Raw genomic sequence first — 22884 nt, forward strand, 5'->3', positions numbered from 1 at the left:
AGGGCCGTACAACTGACTGCTGCCCCTGGGACTGTCTGGGCTAGTTGGGGTTCAGGCACCATGATGGGTATTGGTTGGGGAGTGGCATTGGATATGAGACGTGCTAATGTAATGCATCCACTCCGCCAAACTTTCTCCCTTGGGGCAATGTAACATTAGTCCTGCTGGTCTGCAGGAGGGCAGACTGGAGGAGGTGAGTGATGCTTTGGAAGCCCCAGTCTACTCTGTCCACCAACTTCTCTGAGGTGGAACAGACGTTGGAGCCCAGAGTCTGCATTGCAGTCATATGAGCCCCTAGGAAGGCTACAAAGGCTGGTAAAACTGACTCTTGCTGTTCAGCTGCAGTGTCCCTGGAGGTGGCCACACGCTCCAGTGTAGATGGCAGAGTGACAAACCCCTGTGAAAGCATCCCACAGATAGTGGAGTTGGACTCCGCCTACTTCCCTGCCGTAGTGGACAGAGTGCCTGGCAAGACTGCCAGTAACTCTCACATTTGTCCTTCCAGTATTCTCCTTTTCATGGTGGCCCCCGGAGTTCTTTCTCTTAACTGCTGAGCAGAGTTTGGAGAGCACAGCATCCTTCGGCACGTATTCTCCTCGGCTGTCCCTGCCACCACTATCTGCTCCTGCTCACTTGTACTGTAAGACTCACCAAGTGCCGGCCTTTCTATCTGACTAACACACCCACTTGATGTTCCAGTATCTATGCTGGTGCCCGCAATGCATGTAGCGTATGACGGTGCGTTCTCAGGATGGATAAGTTCCTCCGACGAGTCTTCTTCCTCTGTGGGCAGGGGCTTCTGTTCTTTCTGTGAGGGCTCTGGAGGAAAGAAGAAAGAGTGAAGATTTAGTGATGGTACTTAGAAGATGTTAATGTGCACATGAGGCACTTGACCATACTTGTTGATGTGTTGCAGTTGGTTGTGGGAGATGAAAGGGTTATGGTTAAATCAGTCACTCTGCTCTGCTGATCTGTCAACCTCACAATCACCAATGCTCAGGTTGCAAGAGGTCCCTCTTATCTCCAGTGCCTTCTCCTTCGAGGGGCCTGTTACTCAGATTGGAAAGAGATGGCAAGTTGTGTTCCACTAGGATCAGTGCTGGGACCACTGTTCACCATTTACCGAAATGATTTGGACTCGGGAATTGGAAGTACAATTTCAAAATTTGCGGATGACACCAAATAGGGGGGTGTAGTTAATAAAGAGGAGGAGTGCGACAAAATACAGGAAGACATCAATAAGCTTGCAGAATGGGCGTGTAATTGGCAAATTAACTTCAATATAGATAAGTGTAACGTGGTACATTTTGGAAGGAAGAATAAGGAGGCCACGTGGAATGGAATAGAGGAACAGAGGCATGTGGGGGTATAGATCACGAAAAGTAGCAATGCAGGTTAATAAGGCCATAAAAAAGCAAAGCACTGAAGTTCATTTCTAGTAGGATAGAATTAAAAAGCAGAGAAGTTATGTTAAACTTGTATAGAACCTTGGTTAGACCACACTTGGAAACTGTGATCAGTTCTGGTCTCCATATTACAAAAAGGATATGGAGGCACTGGAGAAGAGGCAAAAAAGATTTATGAGAATGATACCAGAACTAAGAGGTTATACCTATCAGGAAGAAATGAACAGGCTGGGGCTCTTTTCCCTAGAAAAGAGAAGACTGAGGGGTGACCCGATGGAGGTCTTTAAGATTATGAAAGGGTAGACATAGAGAAGATGTTTCCACTTAGGGCAAGATCAGAACTAGGGGCCACTAATATAAGATAGTAAAACTGAAGTCAATGGGGATCTCTAAAAAGAAAACTCTTAAGTACCTGGAGTCTTGCCTAACGCAAAAGAAAATGGTTATGGTTGCTGGAGGCGAATCATCTTCACCCCAGGACATCACTGCAGAACTTCCTCATGATAATTTTTTATTCATTTATGGGATGTGGGCATTGCTGGCAAGGCCAGTATTTATTGCCCATCCCTAATTGCCCTCGAGAAGGTGGTGGTGAGCCGCATTGTTGAACCGCTGCAGTCCGTGTGGTGAAGGTACTCCCACAGTGCTGTTAGGTCGGGAGTTCCAGGATTTTGACCCAGCGACGATGAAGGAACGGCGATATACTTCTAAGTCAGGATAGTGTGTGACTTGGAGGGGAACTTGGAGGTGGTGGTGTTCCCATACGCCTACTTTATAATGTGGATAAATGTGAGGTTATCCACTTTGGTGGCAAAAACAGGAAGGCAGATTATTATTTGAATGGCAATAGATTGGGAGAAGGGGAAGTGCAAAGAGACCTGGGTGTTCTTGTGCACCAGTCGCTGAAGGTAAGCATGCAGGTGCAGCAGGCGGTTAAGAAGGCAAATGGTATGTTGGCCTTCGTAGCAAGAGGGTTCGAGTACAGGAACAAGGATGTCTTGCTACAGTTGTACAGGGCCTTGGTGAGACTGCACCTTGAGTATTGTGTGCAGTTTTGGTCGCCTTACCTGAGGAAGGACGTTTTTGCCATGGAAGGAGTGCAGCGAAGATTCACCAGGCTGATACCTGGGATGGCAGGAATGACGTATGAGGAGAGATTGTGTCGATTGGGATTATACTCACTGGAGTTTAGAAGATTGAGAGGGGATCTCATCGAAACCTATAAAATTCTGTCAGGCCTGGACAGACTAGATGCAGGAAGGATGTTTCTGATGGCCGGGGAGTCCAGAACCAGGGGTCATAGTCTAAGGATAAGGGGTAAGCCATTTAGGACTGAAATGAAGAGGAATTTCTTCACCCAGAGAGTGGTGAACCTGTGGAATTCTCTGCCACAGAGGGCGGTGGAGGCCAGTTCATTAAATATATTCAAAAAAGAGTTGGATATATTTCTTAAGGCTAAAGGGATCAAGGGATATGGGGAGAAGGCAGGGACAGGGTACTGAATTTGGATGATCAGCCATGATCTCATTGAATGGCAGAGCAGGCTTGAAGGGCCGAATGGCCTACTCCTGCTCCTATCTTCTATGTTTCTATGCCCTTGTCCTTCTAGGGGGTAGAGGTAGTGGGTTTGGGAGATGCTGCTGAAGAAGCCTTGGCGAGTTGCTGTGGTGCATCTTGTAGATGGTACACACTGCAGCCATGGTACGCCGGTGGTGGAGGGAGTGAATGTTTAAGGTGGTGGATGGGGTGCCAATCAAGCGGGCTGCTTTGTCCTGGATGGTGTCGAGCTTCTTGAGTGTTGTTGGAGCTGAACTCATCCAGGCAAGTGGAGAGTATTCCATCACACTCCTTACTTTTGCCTTGTAGATGGTGGAAAGGCTTTGGTGAGACACTCGCTGCAGAATACCTAGCCTCTGACCTGCTCTTGTTACCACAGTATTTATGCAGCTGGTCCAGTTAAGTTTCTAGTCCATGGTGACCCCCAGAATGTTGGTGGTGGGGGATTCGGCAATGGTAATGCCGTTGAATGTCAAGGGGCAGTGGTTAGACTCTCGCTTGTTGGAAATAGTCATTGCCTGGCACTTCTGTGGCGCGAATGTTACCTGCCTCTTATCAGCCCAAGCCTGAACGTCGTCCAGGTCTTGTTGCATGCGGGCATGGACTGCTTCGTTATCTGAGGAGTTGTGAATGGCACTGAACACTGTGCAGTCATCAGCGAACATCCCCACTCCTGACCTTATGTTGGAGGGAAGGTTGTCCTTCTAGCTGGTCGAGATCGTGAGTTTGGGAGGTGCTGTTGAAGAAGCCTTGACGAGTTGCTGCAATGCATCTTGTAGATCAGTGGTTCTCAAACTGGGGTCTACTGACTCCTGGGGGTGCGAAGAGACTTTCCAGGGGGTCCGCAAAATAACGTGAAAGTGCTTACCGAGCAGGGGATTTATCCAAATGGCAATTTTTAATCGGGCTGGCCCGGAGGATTGGCAGCTTGGATCCCCTGCAGTAGGTCGACAGGCTCCTGCAACCAACGTTAAACAAAGATTTCACCCATTCCCGCTTGTGTACTAATCCTAGCCTTTCCAAGGATCTAAGTACTCGAGAGTTCTGATTGTACTTTAAACAAGGTGGCTCTGCGCAAATGTATTAGGGACTTGGGAATGGTTTGCTGATAGATACTGAAAAAAAGCAAATTCCGTGCTCGGGTTGCTTCAGATGTGTGATGTCAAACTACTTCATGTCATTGGTAATCTGATCTGAACACTTATACTCAGTACAAAAATCCTTGACTCCCGTAAAGCAAAAGGTGAGAAATAACAATCTCTGAAACCTCATAAATTAATTGAAATGTGCAATATAACAATGATCATACATCACTACCAAAGGCAGCAAGGCTATGAAGAAAGGCTTAAAATAGGGCACTTCTACTGGAACAGAGAAGATTAAGTGGTGGGGGGGTGGAATCTAACAGAGGTTTTGAGTATTATATAGTATTATAATTTAGATTGGGGGGGGGAGTCTGTGATTAATAATCCATTTGAAAAGTGGTCCTTCAACCAAAAAAGTTTGAGAACCACTGTAGTAGACGGTACACACCGCAGACACGGTGCTCCGATGGTGGAGGGAGTGAATGTTTAAGTTGGTGGATGGGGTGCCAATCAAGTGGGCTGCTTTGTCCTGGATGGTGTTGAGCTTCTTGAGTGTTGTTGGAGCTGCACTCTCCAGGTAAGTGGAGAGTCTTTCATCAAACTTCTGACTTGTGCCTTGTAGAAGATGGAAAGGCTTTGGGGATTCAAGAGTGAGTCACTCGCAGCTTCTGACCTGCTCTTGTAGCCACAGTATTTATGTGGCTGGTCCAGTTAAGTTTCTGGTCGATGATGACCCCATGATGTTGATGGTGGGGGATTCGATTATGATAATGCTGTAGAATGTTAAGAGGAGGTGGTTAGACTTTCTCTTGTTGGAGATGGTCATTGCCTGGCACTTGTGTGGTGCGATAGTTACCTGCCACTTATCAGCTCAAGCCTGAATGTTGTCCAGCTCTTGCTGCATGCGGGCACAGACTGCTTCATTATCTGAGGAGTTGGCATTATGCAATCATCAGCGAACATTAGTGTATAACTTTTATTGTTAGCCTTGGCTCAGTGGTAGCACTTTCATCTCTGGGTCAGAAGGTTGTGGGCTCAAGTTCCACTCCAGGTACGTGAGCACATAATCTAGGTTAACATTTTAATGCAGTACTGAGGGAGTGCTGCACTGTCGAAGATCCCGTCTTTCAGATGAGACGATAAAATGAGGACCAGTCTGACACCTCAGGTGGCCGTAAAAGATCCCATGGCACTATTTTGATGAAAAGCAGGGGTGTCCTGGCCAATATTTATCCCTCAACCAACATCTAAAAACAGATTATTTGGTCATTATCCCATTGCTGTTTGTGGGACCTTGCTATGCACAAATTGGTGGCGCGTTTCCTACATTACAACAGTAACTACACTTCAAAAGTACTTAATTGGCTATAAAGTGCTTTGGGACACCCCAAAGTCGTGAAAGGCACTATATAAATGCAAGTCTACCTTTATTTTCCTTTTTTTATTATTTTTCTTTTGAGGAATTAGATAAAATGTCCACAGTAAATTTATATATATATGTATTATATTGCTATTATTTTATTCATTGTTTTTTATATATTCGTTTAACTGTTTATACGTAAAATGAGGTCCAATATGGTACTCTACTGTTTTCGAAGGCAAGAGAAGAGTCTTGCGGAAGCACAAGATAATTGCCATTAGGTAGGGTAATTAACAGAAAGGATTTTACACTTGTTATCCTGGACATGTTATCGTAAGCATACTTGAAAATTAAGGCTAGTGAAGACCCTTTCAAAGGCAAGGAGTTGGAACTCACCTTTGAGAAGCTGCAAATCTAGATAACCATTATTTTTTATATATAAAAGAATTCCAATTACCCTTGAGTCATTCCCAGACATCAGTTGTAAGAAAAGATTACATTGGGCTCAACATCTGCTAAGGTGTTCTGTCATTTTTATTACTTGTGTTGATATTGTTTTCTCAGTACCTTGTCATCTTTTGGTGCTTACAGATTAGGATTGAGCCAGTTGAAGAAACGCAGGTTGGAGAAGTTAGCAGAGAAGGATTTGGAATTGGAGTGGCTCCCACATCAGCTAAAGCCAAGAAGTTAAAAACTAAAAAGAGCAAAGAGCCAGCTGGGTTAGTGGCTTTAAGATTTTTGTTGGATTTATCTCTGTCTCCTCCATCAACTCTGGCCTCTGTGCAGCCTGCTCGATCAAAATTTCTGGACAATGTTATTGTGATGGCACAGCCGCCTTATTGTGTCAATCAGTCATCATAGAATGATACAGCACAGAATGAGGCCGTTCGGCCCATTGTGGCTGTGCCGGCTCTTCGAAAGAGCTACCAAATTAGCTCCACTACCCCACTCTTTCCCCATAGCCTTGCAAATTTTATTGGGCCAGATTTTGCTGCAGCACGGCATCTAACCGCATCTGCCATTAGTTAGACTTGCCCCTGCACCCTTCAGCTCAAAGATTTTTCCCACTAAGTTGCTGAAAGTGCAAGCTGATAACAGTGCAATGAGGGAAACAGGGCATCTCAGACCTGAATGAACAGGGCAACCAACTGTGTATCTCCTTAACCAATCAGATTGAAGGATTAAGAAATAAATAGCGGCAGGACTGAAAAGAAAGTGTAAATTAGAGTAGGTGAATTCAATGTCAAATCAGGTAGAATCACAGAATAATGCAGCACAGGAGGCCATTCTGCCCATCATGCCTGTGATGACTCTTTGATAGAGCTATCCAATTAGTCCTATTCCCCTGCTCTTTGCCATAGGGGTCAGCTGTGGCTCAGTTGGTAGCACACTCGCCTCTGAGTCAGAAGGTTGTGGGCTCAAGTCCCACTCCAGGGACTTGAGCACTTAAAGCTAAGCTGACACTGCAGGACAGTGCTGAGGGAGTGCTGCACTGTTGGAGGTGCTGTCTTTCGGATGAGATGTTAAACCGAGGCCCCGTCTGCTCTCTCAGGTGGACATAGTCAGGTGGGAGTTATCCCCAGTGTCCTGGCCAATAGTCATCACTCAACCAACATAACAAAAATCAGATTACCTGGTCACCTGATTATCTGTGTGCAAATTGGCTGCCATATTTCCCACATTACAGCAGTGACTACACTCCAAAAGTATTTCATTGGCTGTAAAGCGTTTTGAGTTGTCCGGTGGTTGTGAAAGGCGCTATATAAATGCAAGTCTGTCTGTCTTTTTCTTTCTTAGCCCTTTAATCTTTTTTCCTTCAAGTATATATCAATTCCCTTTTGAAAGTTACGATTGAATCTTCTTCCACCAGCCTTCCAGGCAGTGCATTCCAGATCACAACAACTCAATGCGTACATTTTTTTTCCTCATGTCGCCTCTGTTTTTTTTGCCAATCACCTTAAATCTGTGTCCTCTCGTTACTGACCCTTCTGCCATTGGAAACTCCCCTTAACCTTCTCTGCTCTAAGGGGAACAACCTCAGCTTCTCAGTGTGAGCCGTGGCTCAGTTGGTGGCACCCTCACCTCTTGTGTCAGAAGGTTGTAGGTTCAAGTCCTGCTCGAGACTTAAGCACAAAAATCTAGACTGACACTTCAGTGTAGTATTGAAGGAGTGCTGTACTGTCGGAGGTGCCGTCTTTCGGATGAGATAACAACGTATAGAACATACGACATATGAGCAGGAGTAGGCCATTCGGCCCCTCGAGTCTGCTCCACCATTCAATAAGATCATGGCTGATCTTCTACCTCAACTCCACCTTCCTGCCCGATCTCCATACCCCTTGATTCCCTTAATATCCAAAAAATCAATTTTTGTCTTGAATATACTCAACGACTGAGCCTCCACAGCCCTCTGGGGTAGAGAATTCCAAAGATTCATCACCCTCTGAGTGAAGAAATTTCTCCTCATCTGAGCCCTAAATTGCCGACCCCTTATTCTGAGACTGTGACCTCTGGGTCTAGACTCCCCAGCCAGGGGAAACATCCTCCCTGCATCTACCTTTTCAGGCCCTGTAAGAATTTTGTATGTTTCAATGAGATCACCTCTCATTCTTCTAAACTCTAGAGAATATAGGCCTAGTCTACTCAATCTCTCCTCATAGGACAATCCCCCCATACCAGGAATCAGTCTGGTGAACTTTCATTGCACTCCCTCTCTGGCAAGTAAGGAGACCAAAACTGTACACAATACTCCAGGTGTGGTCTCGCCAGGGCCCTATATAATTGCAGTAACATCTTTACTCTTATACTCAAATCCTCTTGCAATAAAGGCCAACATACCATTTGCTTTCTTAAGTGCTTGCTGTCCCTGCATGTTAACTTTCAGTAATTCGTGTACAAGGACACCCAGGTGGTCCCTCTGAACACCAACATTTCCCAAACTCTCACCATTTAAAAAATACTCTGCTTTTCTATTTTTTCTACCAAAGTAGATAACTTCACATTTCTCCACATTATATTCCATTTGCCATGTTCTTGCCCACTCACTTAGCCTGTCTATATCCCCTTGAAGCCTCTTTGCATCCTCCTCACAACTTACATTCCCACCTAACTTTGTTTCGTCAGCAAAATTGGATATATTACATTTGGTCCCCTCATCCACATCATTGATATAGATTGTGAATAGCTGAGGCCCAAAGACACCACTAGTTACAGCCTGCCAACCCAAAAATGACGCGTTTATTCCCACTCTCTCTGTTTTCTGTCCGTCAACCAATCCTCAATCCATGCTAGTATATTACCCCCAATCCCATGAGCCCTAATTGTGTTTAATAACCTCTTGTGTGGCACCTTATCGAATGCCTTCTGAAAATCCAAATACACCACATCTACTGGTTCTCCCTTATCTATTCTGCTAGTTACAACCTTAAAAAACTCTAACAGATTCATCAAACATGATTTCTTTTTCATAAATGAGTGTTGACTCTGCTCAATCCTATTATTATTTTCTAAGTGCCCTGTTACCACGTCCTTAATAATAGATTCTAGCATTTTCCCTACTACTGATGTCAGGCTAACTGGTCTGTAGTTCCCCATTTTCTCTCTTCCCTCCTTTCTTAAATAGTGGGGTTACATTTGCTACCTTCCAATCCGCGGGAACTGTTCTAGAATCTGTGGAATTTTAGAAGATGACAACCAATGCATCCACTATCTCTATAGCCACCTCTTTCAAAACCCTAGGATGTAGGCCATCAGGTCCAGGGGATTTATCAGCTTTCAGTCCCATTAATTTCTCCAGTACTATTTTTTTACTAATATTAATTTCTTTCAGTTCCTCATTCTCACTAGAACCTTGGTTCTCCACTATTTCCAATACTATCTTTAACTTCTCTTGTTAGCCGCGGTTGGACTACATTTCCTGTGTGGGGTTTTGTGCCTTAAAGGAATGTATATTTGGAATAAATTATTTATTAATTCTTTAAATGCTAGCCATTGCTTGTCTACCATCATATCTTTTAATGTTATTTCCCAATCTACCTTAGCCAACTCGCCCCTCATACCTACATAGTTTGCTTTGTTTAGATTTAAGACCCTAGTTTCGGATTTAACTAAATCACTTTCGAACTTAATATAAAATTCCATCATATTATGGTCACTCTTCCCTAAAGGCCCCTTTACTGCAAGATTGTTAATTAACCCTTTCTCATTGCACAATACTAGATCTAAAATGGCCTGTTCCCTAGTTGGTTCCTCAACATACTGATCTCAAAAATTATCTTGTATACATTCCATGAATTCATCCTCCATACTATTACTGAAAATTTGGTTTGCCCAGTCTATATGTAGATTAAAGTCTCCCGTGATTATTTTATTACCCTTGTTACATGAGCCTCTAATTTCCTGATTTATACTCTGCCCTACATTACAACTACTGTTTGGGGGCCACTCTCACCAATATTTTCTGCCCCTTGCTGTTTCTTAGTTCCACCCAAACTGATTTTACTTCTTGATTTTCGGAGCTAAGATCCTTTCTCTCTATGTCTTTAGCCCATCCTTTATTATCAGGGCTACCTCTCCTCCTTTTCCATTTTGCCTATCTCTTCTAAAAGTTAAGTATCCTGGAATATTTAGTTCCCAACCTTGGTCACTTTGCAACCATGTCTCCGTAATGGCTCTTAGATCAAACCTATAATTTCTATCTGAGCTATTAATTCATCTATTTTGTTGCGAATGCTTCACGCATTCAGATATAGTGCCTTTAGCTTTGACTTTTTTTTATTTTTCCCTGATGTCACCTTAGTTACTAATGACCTATTACCTTTGTTACTCTCTCTGTCCCTTCCTGACCCACTCTGCTTATTTTTACCCAGAACTCTGCTCTGCTCTGAAGACTTGACATTTCTTTTGCTGCTTTTAAATTTACTCTTTCCTGAATCATCCCACCGCATCGCCCCCCGTCATTAGTTGGGGCAGAAATTCCTCCCCAAACGCGTGAGTACAGAAGGGGTACTCACGCGTCTGGCCGGAGGAAATGCCGGTTTTCAGCATGCACAGCGCATGCGCTGAAAACCGGCATTTCCTCTCCTCTCACCCGAGAGTTGAAGAGGCTAGTGCGTGCGCTGTAGGGGGCAGCGCGTGCGTCTTGGATTTCCTGTGTTTTGGGGGATTTGCGCATGTCTAAAGGCCTCCGGTCTTTACGCTTGTAAAAAGCACACGTAAGTATTTACTTTTACAGGTAAGTGGTGTTTTAGTGTAATTTAGAATTTTTTTTCCACAGGTTTATTATTTTAAACAATCTACAATAAGGTAAGTTTAGTTTTAGACCCTTTTTATTAAAAAATTATTTTTTTCAAAAAAAAAATTACTGTTTAAATTATTTTTTTAAACTTATTTATACTTAATTTAATGATTGGGATGTTTTTTTTAATTTTATTTAAAGTTTAAGTAGTGTTTTGGGGTGCAGTACTTCTCATGAGTTTGACAGTTCTTACTCTCAAACTTATGAATGAAGTTTCCCCTCCCCTGATTGGCTGAACAGTGCTCACCTGATCCCAGCCGGCACATCGCACTAACTACGCCACTGGGTCAGGTTAGCACAGCGCGCCGACATCAGAACTGGGCCACTGACAGGAAATCCACTGCGGGCCAGGTTTCAGATGTCAGCGCGCAGGGTGAGCGCACATCGGGGGCTTGCACGCGCGGCAAGCCCCCGACACCAAGTTCTGGGCCATTACCTTTGTTACTCTCTCTGTCCCTTCCTGACCCACTCTGCTTATTTTTACCCAGAACTCTGCTCTGCTCTGAAGACTTGACATTTCTTTTGCTGCTTTTAAATTTACTCTTTCCTGAATCATCCCACCGCACCGCCCCCCGTCATTAGTTTAAAGCCCTGTCCACTGCCCTTGTTATTCAATTCGCCAGGACACTGGTTCCAGTCCAGTTTAAGTGGAGCCCGTCCCAACGGAACAGCTCCTTCTTTCCACAGTACTGGTGCCAGTGCCCCATGAAGCAAAACCCCTGCTTCCCACACCAAGGCCCCGTCTGCTCTTTCAGGTGTACGTAAAAGATCCCATGGCACTATTTCGAAGAAGAGCAGGGGAGCTATCCCCGATGTCCTGGCCAATCAACATCACTAAAACAGATTATCTGGTCATTATCACATTGCTGTTTGTGGAAGCTTGCTGTGCGCAACTTGGCTGCCGCATTTCCTATGTTACAACAGTGACTACACTTCAAAAGTACTTCATTGGCTGTAAAGCACTTTGGGACATCTGGTGGTCGTGAATGACGCTATATAAATGCAAGTCTGTCTTTCTTTCTTTCACATAACTGAGGTCCCCCATCCCTGGTACCATTCCAGTGAATCTCCTCTGCATGCTCTCTAAGGCCTTGGCATCATTCCTAAAATGTGATGCCCAGAATTGGCCACACTACTCCAACTGAGGCCTAACCAGTGATTTATAAAGGTTTAGCAGAACTTCCTTGCTTTCTACTCTATGGCTTTGTTTATAAAGATAAAGATCCCTTCTTCATTTTTAACAACCTTCTCAACTTGTCCTGCCACCTTCAAAGATTTGTGTATGTACACCCACAGGCCTCTCTGTTCCTGCACTCTTTTTAAAATTGTAGCATTTAGTTTATATTGCCTTTCCTCATTCGTCCTACCAAAATGTATCACTTCACACTTTTCTGCATTAAATGTCATCTGCCATGTGTCTGCCCATTTCACCAGTCTATGTCTGTTACTACCCAATGTTTATTACGTTTCAGAATTTTGTGTCATCTGCAAACTTTGAAATTATTTCCTGTATATCCAAGTCCAGGCCATTAATATTTATCAAAAACAACAGTGTTCCTAATACCAAGCATTTATTGCCCATCCCTAGTTGCCCTTGAGAAGCTGGTGGTGAGCTGCCGCCTTGAACCGCTGCAGTCCATGTGGTGAAGGTACTCCCACAGTGCTGTTAGGGAGGGAGTTCCAGGATACTGACCCAGCAATGATGAAGGAATGGCGATATACTTCCAAGTCAGGATGGTGTGTGACTTGGAGAGGAACTAGGAGGTGGTGGTTTTTCCATGCGCCTGCTGCCCTTGTCCTTCTAGGTGGTAGAGGTCGCGGGTTTGGGAGGTGCTGCCGAAGAATCCTTGGCGAATTGCTGCAGTGCATCTTGTAGATGGTACACACTGCAGCCACAGTACGCCGGTGGTGGAGACAGTGAATGTTTAAGGTGGTTGATGGAATGTCAGTCAAGCGGGCTGCTTTGTCCTGGATGGTGTTGAGCTTCTTGAGTGTTGTTAGAGCTGCACTCATCCAGGCAAGTGGAGAGTATTCCATCACACTCCTTACTTGTGCCTTGTAGATGATGGAAAGGCTTTGGGGAGCCAGGAGGTGAGACACTTGCCACAGAATACTCAGCCTCTGACCTGCTCTTGATGCCACAATATTTATGTGGCTGGTCCAATTAAGTTTCTGGTCCATGGTGACCCCCAGAATGTTAATAGTGGGGGATTCAGCGATGGTAATGCCGTTGAATGTCAATGGGCGGTGATTAGACTCTCACTTGTTGGAGAGAGTCATTGCCTGGCACTTGTGTGGTGCGAATGTTACCTGCCACTTATCAGCCCAAGCCTGAATGTCGTCCAGGTCTTGTTGCATGCGGGCATAGACTGCTTCATTAGCTGAGGAGTTTTGAATGGCACTGAACACTGTGCAGTCATCAGCAAACATCCCCATTTCTGACCTTATGTTGGAGGGAAGGTCATTGATGAAGCAGCTGAAGATGGTTGGGCCTAGGACACTGTCCTGAGGAACTCCTGCAGCGATGTCCTGGGGCTATGATGATTGACCTCCAACCACCACAACCATCTTCCTTTGTGCTCGTATGACTCCAGCCAGTGGAGCGTTTTCCCCCAGATTCCCATTGACTTCAGTTTTACTAGGGCTGCATGATGCCACACTCGGTCAAATGCTGTCTTGATGTCAAGGGTAGTCACTCTCACCTCACCTCTTAAATTCAGCTCCTTTGTCCATGTTTGGACCAAGGCTGTAATGAGGTCTGGAGCCAAGTGGTCCTGGCGGAACCCAAACTGGCCTAGGAGAATTAGAAGATTGTGGCCAGAGTCTCCATTATTGCCACCCTTACTTCCCTCAACAACCTTAAAAGCATCCCATCCAGACTGGGTGACTTTTCTACTTTGAACACTGCCAAACTTTCAAGTATCTCCTCTTTATCTATTTTCATACTATTAATTTCTCTGCTGCCACCACACTTGTTATAGTTAATTTTAAGTGCCAGAGAGGTTGATTCACAGAAATTAACAATGATCGTGTCATTAAAAGGGTACTTATGCTTGTAATGACAAGACTTAACTTTCTGTGGCGAGTTCATTTAGTATCTACCGCACAAATACAGCAACTTCACGACATTTAATGCATGTCAACGGTGAGACAGACAGCAAAATGCTGTTTTTCTCTATGGGACAGACAGAACCCTATGGGTCAGTGATGAGACAGGCAAAACCTTATGGGTCAATACCTGTTTCTCATGGGACTGGAAGAACTGGTAGAGGCTACAACACAGGACTACTTGCATGCCAAACAACGGAAGCAACATGCGATAGACAGAGCTAAGCAATCTCACAACCATCGGATCAAATCAAAGCTCTGCAGTCCTGCCACATCCTGTCGTGAGTGGTGGTGGACAATTAAACAGTTAACAGGAGGAGGAGGCTCCAAAAATATCCCCATCCTCAATGATGGTGGAGCCCAGCACGTGAGTGCAAAAGACAAGGCTGAAGCATTTGCAACTATCTTCAGCCAGAAGTGCCGAGTGGATGATCCATCTCGGCCTCCTCCTGAGGTCCCCAGCATCACAGATGCCAGTCTTCAGCCCATTCAATTCACTCCACGTGATGTCAAGAAACGGCTGAAGACACTGGATACTGCAAAGGCTATGGGCCCTGACAACATTCCGGTAATAGTACTGAAGACTTGTGCTCCAGAACTAGCTGCGCCCCTAGCCAAGCTGTTCCAGTACAGCTACAACACTGGCATCTACCCGGCAATGTGGAAAATTGCCCAAGTATGTCCTGTCTACAAAAAGCAGGACAAGTCCGACCCGGCCAATTACCGTCCCATCAGTCTACTCTCAATCATCAGCAAACTGATGGAAGGCGTCGTCGACAGTGCTATCAAGCGGCACTTACTCAGCAATAACCTGCTAACTGATGCCCAGTTTGGGTTCCGCCAGGGCCACTCAGCTCCTGACCTCATTACAGCCTTGGTCCAAACATGGACAAAAGAGCTGAACTGGTGAGGTGAGAGTGACTGCCCTTGACATCAAGGCAGCATTTGATCGAGTGTGGCATCAAGGAGCCCTAGCAAAACTGAAGTCAATGGGAATCAAGGGGAAAACTCTCCATTGGTTGGAATCATACCTAGCACAAAGGAAGTTGGCTGTGGTTGTTGGAGGTCATTCATCCCAATCACATGACATCACTGCAGGAGTTCCTCAGGGCAGTGTCCTAGGCCCAACCATCTTCAGCTGTTTCATCAATAACCTTCCCTCCATCATAAGGTCAGAAGTGGGGATGTTCGCTGATGATTGCACACTGTTCAGCACCATTCGAGACTCGTCAGATACTGACGTAGTCAGTGTCCATATGCAGCAAGACCTGGACAACATTCAGACTTGGGCTGACAAGTAGCAAGTAACATTTGCACCACACAAGTGCCAGGCAATGACCATCTCCAACAAGCGAGACTCTAACCATCTCCCCTTGACATTCAATGGCATTACCATCGCTGAATCCCCCACTATCAACATTCTGATCCATTGATCAGAAACTGAACTGGACCAGCCATATAAATACTGTGGCTACAAGAGCAGGCCAGAGGCTGGGAATTCTGCGGCGAGTGTCTCACCTCCTGACTCCCCAAAGCCTTTCCACCATCTACAAGGCACAAGTCAGGAGTATGATGGAATATTCTCCACTTGCCTGGATGAGTGCAGCTCCAACAACACTCAAGAAGCTCGACACCATTCAGGATAAAGCAGCCCGCTTGATTGGCACTCCATCCACCTTCAACATTCACTCCCTCCACCACTGGCGCACTGTGGCTGCAGTGTGTACCATCTACAAGATGCACTGCAGCAACTCGCCAAAGCTCCTTCAACAGCACCTTCCAAACCCGCGACCTCTACCACTTAGAAGGACAAGGGCAGCAGACGCATGGGAACATCACCACCTACAAGTTCCCCTCCAAGCCACACACCATCCTGACTTGGACCTGTATCGCCGCTCCTTCACTGTCGCTGGGCCAAAATCCTGGAACTCCCTTCCTAACAGCATTGTGGGTGTACCTACATCATATGGACTGCAGCGGTTCAAGAAGGCGGCTCACCACCATCTTCTCAAGGGCAATTAGGGATGGGCACTAAATGCAGGCCTAGCCAGCCAGTGACGCCCACATCCCATCAATGAATTTTAAAAAAACCCTATGGGTCAGTACCTGTCAGTGATTGGGCAAGCAGAACCCTATGGGTCAGTACCTGTCAGTGATATTACTTTGCTGTAGAGTTATTTTTACATTTCCGATCTGCTAGTAGGCGGGATTCTGGATAACTGTCTTTAAATCTGAACTGTCTAGATTAAATCTGAATGTTTAGTGAGAGTGCCTGTTTCCAGTTAAATTTATGTTTATTTTCTGTTCACACTAGCATTACCAAGAAGGAACGAGCTTCCATCTCTGGAAAAGATGCAGAATTGGTTTTCCAGGTGAAAGAACATGTTCTTGTTCCTCCAAAAGATCCAGCACAGAGAGACCAAGAGGTACTGAGTGCTGCATCTGTGCGGTCAGAATCGGCTATCAAATTGGAAGAGGCTAGGCCCAGGTAAGCAGAGACGTTTCAGGGAAGACTTGCATGTGGGAAGCAGAAGTCAAGGGCTCAGAGATCAGTAGAACTTACAGTATAACTCTCCTCTTGTAGTGATGTTTGTCACTGATTGGATTGGTTTTGGAAGGGGAACAGTAGTTAGTGGTGGTCTGGTGAGGTCAATATAAATGCATTCAAAATGTATCTTTGGAAAGAAAAGGTAATTGAGGGATATGATGAAAAGGTAAGAGATCTATTAAGAAAAGGTAGAAAGCTTATTAGGCCCAATGGCCTTTTCTATTCTTAAGTTTTGTTCTGTCCTTTCAAGGATTGTTGTGGTGCCTTTTGGGATAGGAAGTGATTCCAGAAGGGAAGACCATTGTATCAGCAATAATGGTAATGGCCTGAGGAAAACAGTGAGGGCAGACATTTAACGCACAGCTGTGCGTTTTGTGACTAAAGAACAGCCGGCCAGGAGTCAAAAATCGTTAGGGGTGGGGGCACCGCTGAATGGATATTTATTCGTCCTAGCCCCTTTGGGGCTATCCTGGATCAGGCGTATTTCTCAGACGTTCACTTTCAACTAAAGTTTAAGGTAGCCGAATCCTAAAGATGCTTTACTGGGTCTAAAGGTCCTGGCTATCTCTCCCTAAAGGAAAGGAACAACCCGAGAATGTTACTGTCCTCCAGATAGCGCTTTTAATAAGTTTAGCTAGACTGTAACGTCCCGGATATTATTAGGGTCCGGAGAACTCCTTCAGAATTATGTAACTCTTCACCAAAGAGTGTACAGAGATTGAGTTTGCGAGTTCTTGATTCAGAAGACTTATGTGAGACAATTCTAAAAATATATAGAGATTTATTAAAGAACCGACATGCAATTTACAGTTGGTGAATCAGTCAATCACAACGTTAACAGTTCTAAAAAGAGAAAAAATACGATCTTTTTAACAGAGAATCTTACTATTAAATCTTAACTTAGCTACAGTATTACAGTTCTTAAAGTTTTCTATACAGGATATCCATCAATATCAAATACCTTTGATCCCCAAGGTACAAAGAGTGGGAGACCACAGAGCCGCCTCTAGCCGAGAATCGCTTTGCCCGATTAAAGCGACTCTGATATCCCATTTGAGAGTTCAATATTTATACCCTTTTTCAGTGGTATTTCCGTTAAAGTTTTCTGCTGATGCAAGTTAATTATCCCTATTCATCTTTCTTCCGACCTCTGCAATTCTTTACTGCTATATCAGCTTGTAATATTCCAGAATCTTGTCTTTCTTCAGGTGTTCTGGGTTAACCATATAAAATGGTGTGAAGGGCAGGTGTTCCTTATTTTATGTCATCTTTACGAAGTTTAAATTAAAACACCTTATCCAGGGTGAACCATTGTTTTTGTTCCCAAAAGTCAGCCTGTCGGAGCCATGCACCTTCTGTTTCAATAAGGTTATTTATTCAGGGTCAACAACTGTCTTATCTCAATAGCCAGAATTCTTTCACAGCTATTTCATCGTTAGGTTTCTAAATTTCCAAACCCAGCTTGTCATCTTTTAATAAGGCCAGAATTCTTTCATAAGATAGTGTATTTTTCTGAATAGGTTTTATAGCTTAGTCCTTCACACCTCAGTCGCCTTATTGATGCCATATTCAGGCGGGCTTCTAATTGGGCGAGCAACCTGCCTATTTGAAACATGTGTGAGGCTGCTTCACTGTGCAAATCGGAGCCCTATTCCGGTTAGAAAATTTAGGTACAAATGGGCAGAACTTGTGCCGTGCAAGTTCCGTCTAGTTGTACCAGATCTGGAACAACCTGACCGCCGGAGTTCATTCAAAAAAGGCGGCCACAAAACTTTTTGTCTTAAATTTTTGTGGAACCAGAGGAGGGGTGCTTCTCCTGCCTCCCCAAAAAGAATGTGGGCAGTTGATCAATGATTAAGTGTAAAGAATTTTTTAATTTGCTCAGTTTATCTTGTGCTTTCTCAGTTTGAAACAGTTTGTGCCCTCAAGATTTTGCAGAAAATACTTCTCCACATTAATCTTTTCACATTTAGATACCTGATCACATCCTACCTCCACTTCAAACTCCATGTCCTTTCTCTGACATTGACTTTACTTTCATTGGTTATAGTTTAATTTTTTTTTGAGATGAAACGTTAAAGCGAGGCACCATCTGCCCTCTCAGGTAAAAGATCCCTTGGCACTGTTCAAAGAAGTGCATGGGAGTTCTCCTCAGTGTCCTGGCCAATATTTATCTCACAATCATCATCACTAAAACAAATTATCTGGTCATTTATCTTATTGCTGTTTCTGGGACCTTGCTCTGAGCAAATTGACTGACGCTTTTCCCTACATTTCAACATTGACTACACTTCAAACGTACCTCATGAGCTGTGAAGCACTTTGGTATGTCTTGAGGATGTGAAAGACACTATATGAATGCAAGTTAATTTTTTCTTTAAAACCTGGAAGGGCAAATTGCTCTGGTCCCTATGTGTATTGATACTTTTAATGATTTCATAAAAGTTTCCCTTGGTCAACACATTCAAACAGAATGCATTCAGTTTTGGATGCCAATCCTCAGGAAGGAAATATTGGCCTTGAAGGGGGTGCAGCACAGATTCACCAGAATGCTACCAGGGTTTAAAGGGTTACATTATGAGGACAGGTTGCATAAACTTGGCTTGTATTCTGTTGCATTTAGCTGGTTGAGGGGTGATCTAATTGAGATGTTTAAAATGATAATGGGATTCGATAGGGTAGATACAGAGAAACAATTTCCTCTGGTGGGGGAAACCAGAACCCAAGAGGGCACAATTTTAAAATTAAGCCATTTGGGAGGGAATCAGGAGGCACTTTTTTTACACAAAGAATAGTGGCAATCTGGAACTCTCCCCAAATGGCTGTGGTGCTCGGTAAATTGAAATTTTCAAGACTGAGATTTGACAGATTCTTGTTGAATAAGGGTATCAAGAGATATGTAGCTAAGGCGGGTAAGTGGAGTTGAGATACAGATCAGCCATGATCTAATTGAATAGCGGAACAGACTTGAATGGCATGCTCCTGTACCTATGTTTCCATGTAGCATGTTGACGATTTCACTGGAACTATTAACCAAAATTCTCCATAAATGTATTTATGATGCCATACATGACAGCTACACCATTTCAGTGCTTCCTAGAGTATATACACGGGATGGTTTCCTGGACCAATATATCGAGGAACCAACTAGAGATCAGGCCATCTTAGACTGGGTATTATGTAATGAGAAAGGATTGATTAGCAATCTTGTTGTGCGAGGCCCCTTGGGGAGCAGCGATCATAATATGATAGAATTCTTCATTAAGATGGAGAGTGAAGTAGTTGACTCAGAGACTAGGGTCCTGAATTTAAATAAAGGAAACTACGATGGTATGAGGCGCGAGTTGGCTAGGATGGATTGGGGAACGTTACTCAAAGGGTTGACGGTGGCTAGGCAATGGCAAACATTTAAAGATCGCATGGATGAACTACAGAATTTGTTCATCCCTGTCTGGCATAAAAAGAAAACAAAAAAGGTAGCGCAACCATGGCTAACAAGGGAAATTAGGGTTAGCATAAGATCCAAGGAGAGGACATATAAATTGGCCAGAAAAAGCAGCAAACCTGAGGATTGGGAGCATTTTAGGATTCAGCAAAGAAGGACAAAAGGATTAATTAAGAGGGGGCAAATAGAGTATGAGAGTAAGCTTGCACGGAACATAAAAACTGACTGTAAAAGCTTCTATAGATATGTGAAGAGAAAAAGATTGGTGAAGTCAAGTGTAGGTCCCTTGCAGTCAGAATCAGGGGAATTTATAATGGGGAACAAAGAAATGGCTGACCAATTAAATACATACTTTGGTTCTGTCTTCACAAAGGACGACACAAAAAACCTCCCAGAGATGTCGGGGAACATAAGTTCTAATGAGAGGGAGGAACTGAATGAAATCAGTATTTGTAGGGAATTGGTGTTAGGGAAATTGACGGGACTGAAGGCCGATAAATCCCCAGGGCCTGATAATCTACCTCCTAGGGTACTTAAGGAAGTGGCCCTAGAAATAGTAGATACATTGCTGGTCATCTTCCAAAATTCTATAGATTCTGGCACAGTTCCCATGGACTGGAGGGTAGCTAATGTAACCCCACTATTTAAAAAAGGTGGTAGAGAGAAAACCGGGAATTATAAGCCTGACATCGGTAGTGGGGAAAATGCTAGAGTCCATTATAAAAGATGTAATAGCAGAGCACTTGGATAACAGTGACAGGATCGGACAAAGTCAACATGGATTTACAAAAGGTAAATCGTGCTTGACTAATCTACTGGAATTTTTTGAGGATGTAACTGGTAGAATAGATAAGGGAGAACCAGTGGATGTGGTGTATTTGGACTTTCAGAAGGCTTTCGATAAGGTCCCGCATAAGAGATTAGCGTACAAAGTTAAAGCGTATGGGATTGGGGGTAAGGTACTGACTTGGATAGACAACTGGTTGGCAGACAGGAAGCAAAGAGTTGGAATAAACAAATCTTTTTCCGAGTGGCAGGGATCGGTGCTAGGACCCCAGCTATTCACAATATATATTAATGATCTAGACGAGGGAACTAGATGTAATATCTCCAAGTTTGCAAACGACACAAAGCTGGGTGGGCGTGTGTGCTGTGAGGAGGATACAGAGAAACTCCAGCATGATTTGGACAGGTTGGGTGATTGGGCAGATGCAGTATAATGTGGATAAATGCGAGGTTATCCACTTTGGTGGCAAAAACAGGAAGGCAGATTATTATCTGAACGGCAATAGATTGGGAGAAGGGGAAGTGCAACAAGACCTGGGTGTCCTTGTGCACCAGTCGCTGAAGGTAAGCATGCAGGTGCAGCAGGCGGTTAAGAAGGCAAATGGTATGTTGGCCTTCATAGCGAGAGGATTCGAGTACAGGAGCAAGGATGTCTTGCTGCAGTTGTACAGGGCCTTAGTGAGACCACACCCTTGAGTATTGTGTGCAGTTTTGGTCGCCTTATCTGAGGAAGGATGTTCTTGCCATGGAGGCAGTGCAGCGAAGATTCACCAGACTGATACCTGGGATGGCAGGAATGACGTATGAGGAGAGATTGGGTCAATTGGGCTTATATTCACTGGAGTTTAGAAGAATGAGAGGGGAACTCATTGAAACTTATAAAATTCTAACAGGACTAGACAGACTAGATGCAGGAAGGATATTCCCGATGGCGGGGGAGTCCAGAACCAGGGGTCACAGTCTAAGGATAAGGGGTAAGCCATTTAGGACGGAGATGAGGAGGAATTTCTTCACCCAGAGAGTGGTGAACCTGTGGAATTCTCTACAACATAGAAACATAGAAGATAGGAGCAGGAGTAGGCCATTCCGCCCCTCAAGCCTGTTCCGCCATTTAATGAGATAATGGCTGATCATCCAAATTCATTACCCTGTCCCTGCTTTCTCCCCGTGTCCATTGATCCCTTTAGCCTTAAGAAATATATTTAACTCCTTCTTGAATATATTTAATAAGTTGGCCTCAACTGCCTTCTGTGGTAGAGAATTCCACAGGGTCACCACTCTCTGGGTGAAGAAATTCCTCCTCATCTCAGTCCTAAATGGCTTACCCCTTATCCACAGAAGGCAGTTGAGGCCAATTCATTAAATATATTCAAGAAGGAGTTAGATATATTTCTTAAGGCTAAAGGGATATGGGGAGAAAGCAGGGACAGGGTACTGAATTTGGATGATCAGCTATGATTTCATTAAATGGCAGAGCAGGCTCGAGGGGCCGAATGGCCTACTCCTGCTCCTATCTTCTTTTTTTCTATGTTTCTATGAATCCTATCCATTGTCTTTATTTTCAAATCCAGTGACCACACCTCAGCAATATTCCACATTTCACTTCACCAATGCTAACAGCAGCTCTCTTCCCCTCCTGATGTCTCAGTAGATAAATGCATCACTTGGTGTCATACTGAGACATAAAAATTGGGTTCCATCTGCTGTCAGTGCTGAGTTTGTGAATCTCGACCTGGACAGTAGTTGGGGTGCTATAATTGGCCTCCGTGTTCCTGAGCTTGGAAGGGAAAAATCAGTCAGGGTTCCTGTTTCTGGTCACTGCCCAGGAATCCCTGATGGAAAATGCATAGGTCACATAGAAACAGGCAGAAACAGGCCATTCAGCCCAACCAGTCCATGTCGGCGTTTATGCTCTACTCGAGTTCCTCCCGTCTTTCCTCATCTAAATCTAACAGCATAACCCTTGTGATAAAAATGATAACATCCGGGAAGTTATGTCATCACTTCCTGTGAACTATGAACTATGAACTATGAACTGTGTACATACCTCACTTCCTGTCATATGTCACTTCCTGTTGGACTGGTATAAATACTGGTCTGTTCAGTATTGTAAGAGGCTTCTACCAGAGGCATGGTAAAGACCTCTCTTGTGTATATAGTGTGTTTATAAGTTACTTAAAGCTTACTTTAAAGTTACTTGATGGTAAGTCTCCTTTTTCTTACATCAATTTAAGTAACTTAGTATTTACACTGACAAATACTAGACCTTCAGACAAACTCGGAAGTTAAGGAT

General features: G+C 44.1%; 1 protein-coding gene across 5 annotated transcripts in view; it reads left to right on the forward strand.

The window, feature by feature from the left end:
- Window positions 1-22884, forward strand: part of kif9 (kinesin family member 9) — a 191976-nt gene that overhangs the window by 113306 nt on the left and 55786 nt on the right. For all 5 annotated transcript variants that reach the window (XM_085992553.1, XM_085992555.1, XM_085992556.1 and 2 more), the window contains 2 exons: window positions 6000-6127; window positions 16127-16300. In XM_085992553.1, coding sequence (XP_085848679.1) covers window positions 6000-6127; window positions 16127-16300 — 302 coding nt within the window. The remainder of the gene's footprint in view (window positions 1-5999; window positions 6128-16126; window positions 16301-22884) is intronic.

Source organism: Somniosus microcephalus, chromosome 7 (genome assembly GCF_052327205.1).
Source record: "Somniosus microcephalus isolate GS21.2 chromosome 7, FLI_Smic_1.0, whole genome shotgun sequence".
Classification (NCBI taxonomy): Eukaryota; Metazoa; Chordata; class Chondrichthyes; order Squaliformes; family Somniosidae; genus Somniosus; species Somniosus microcephalus.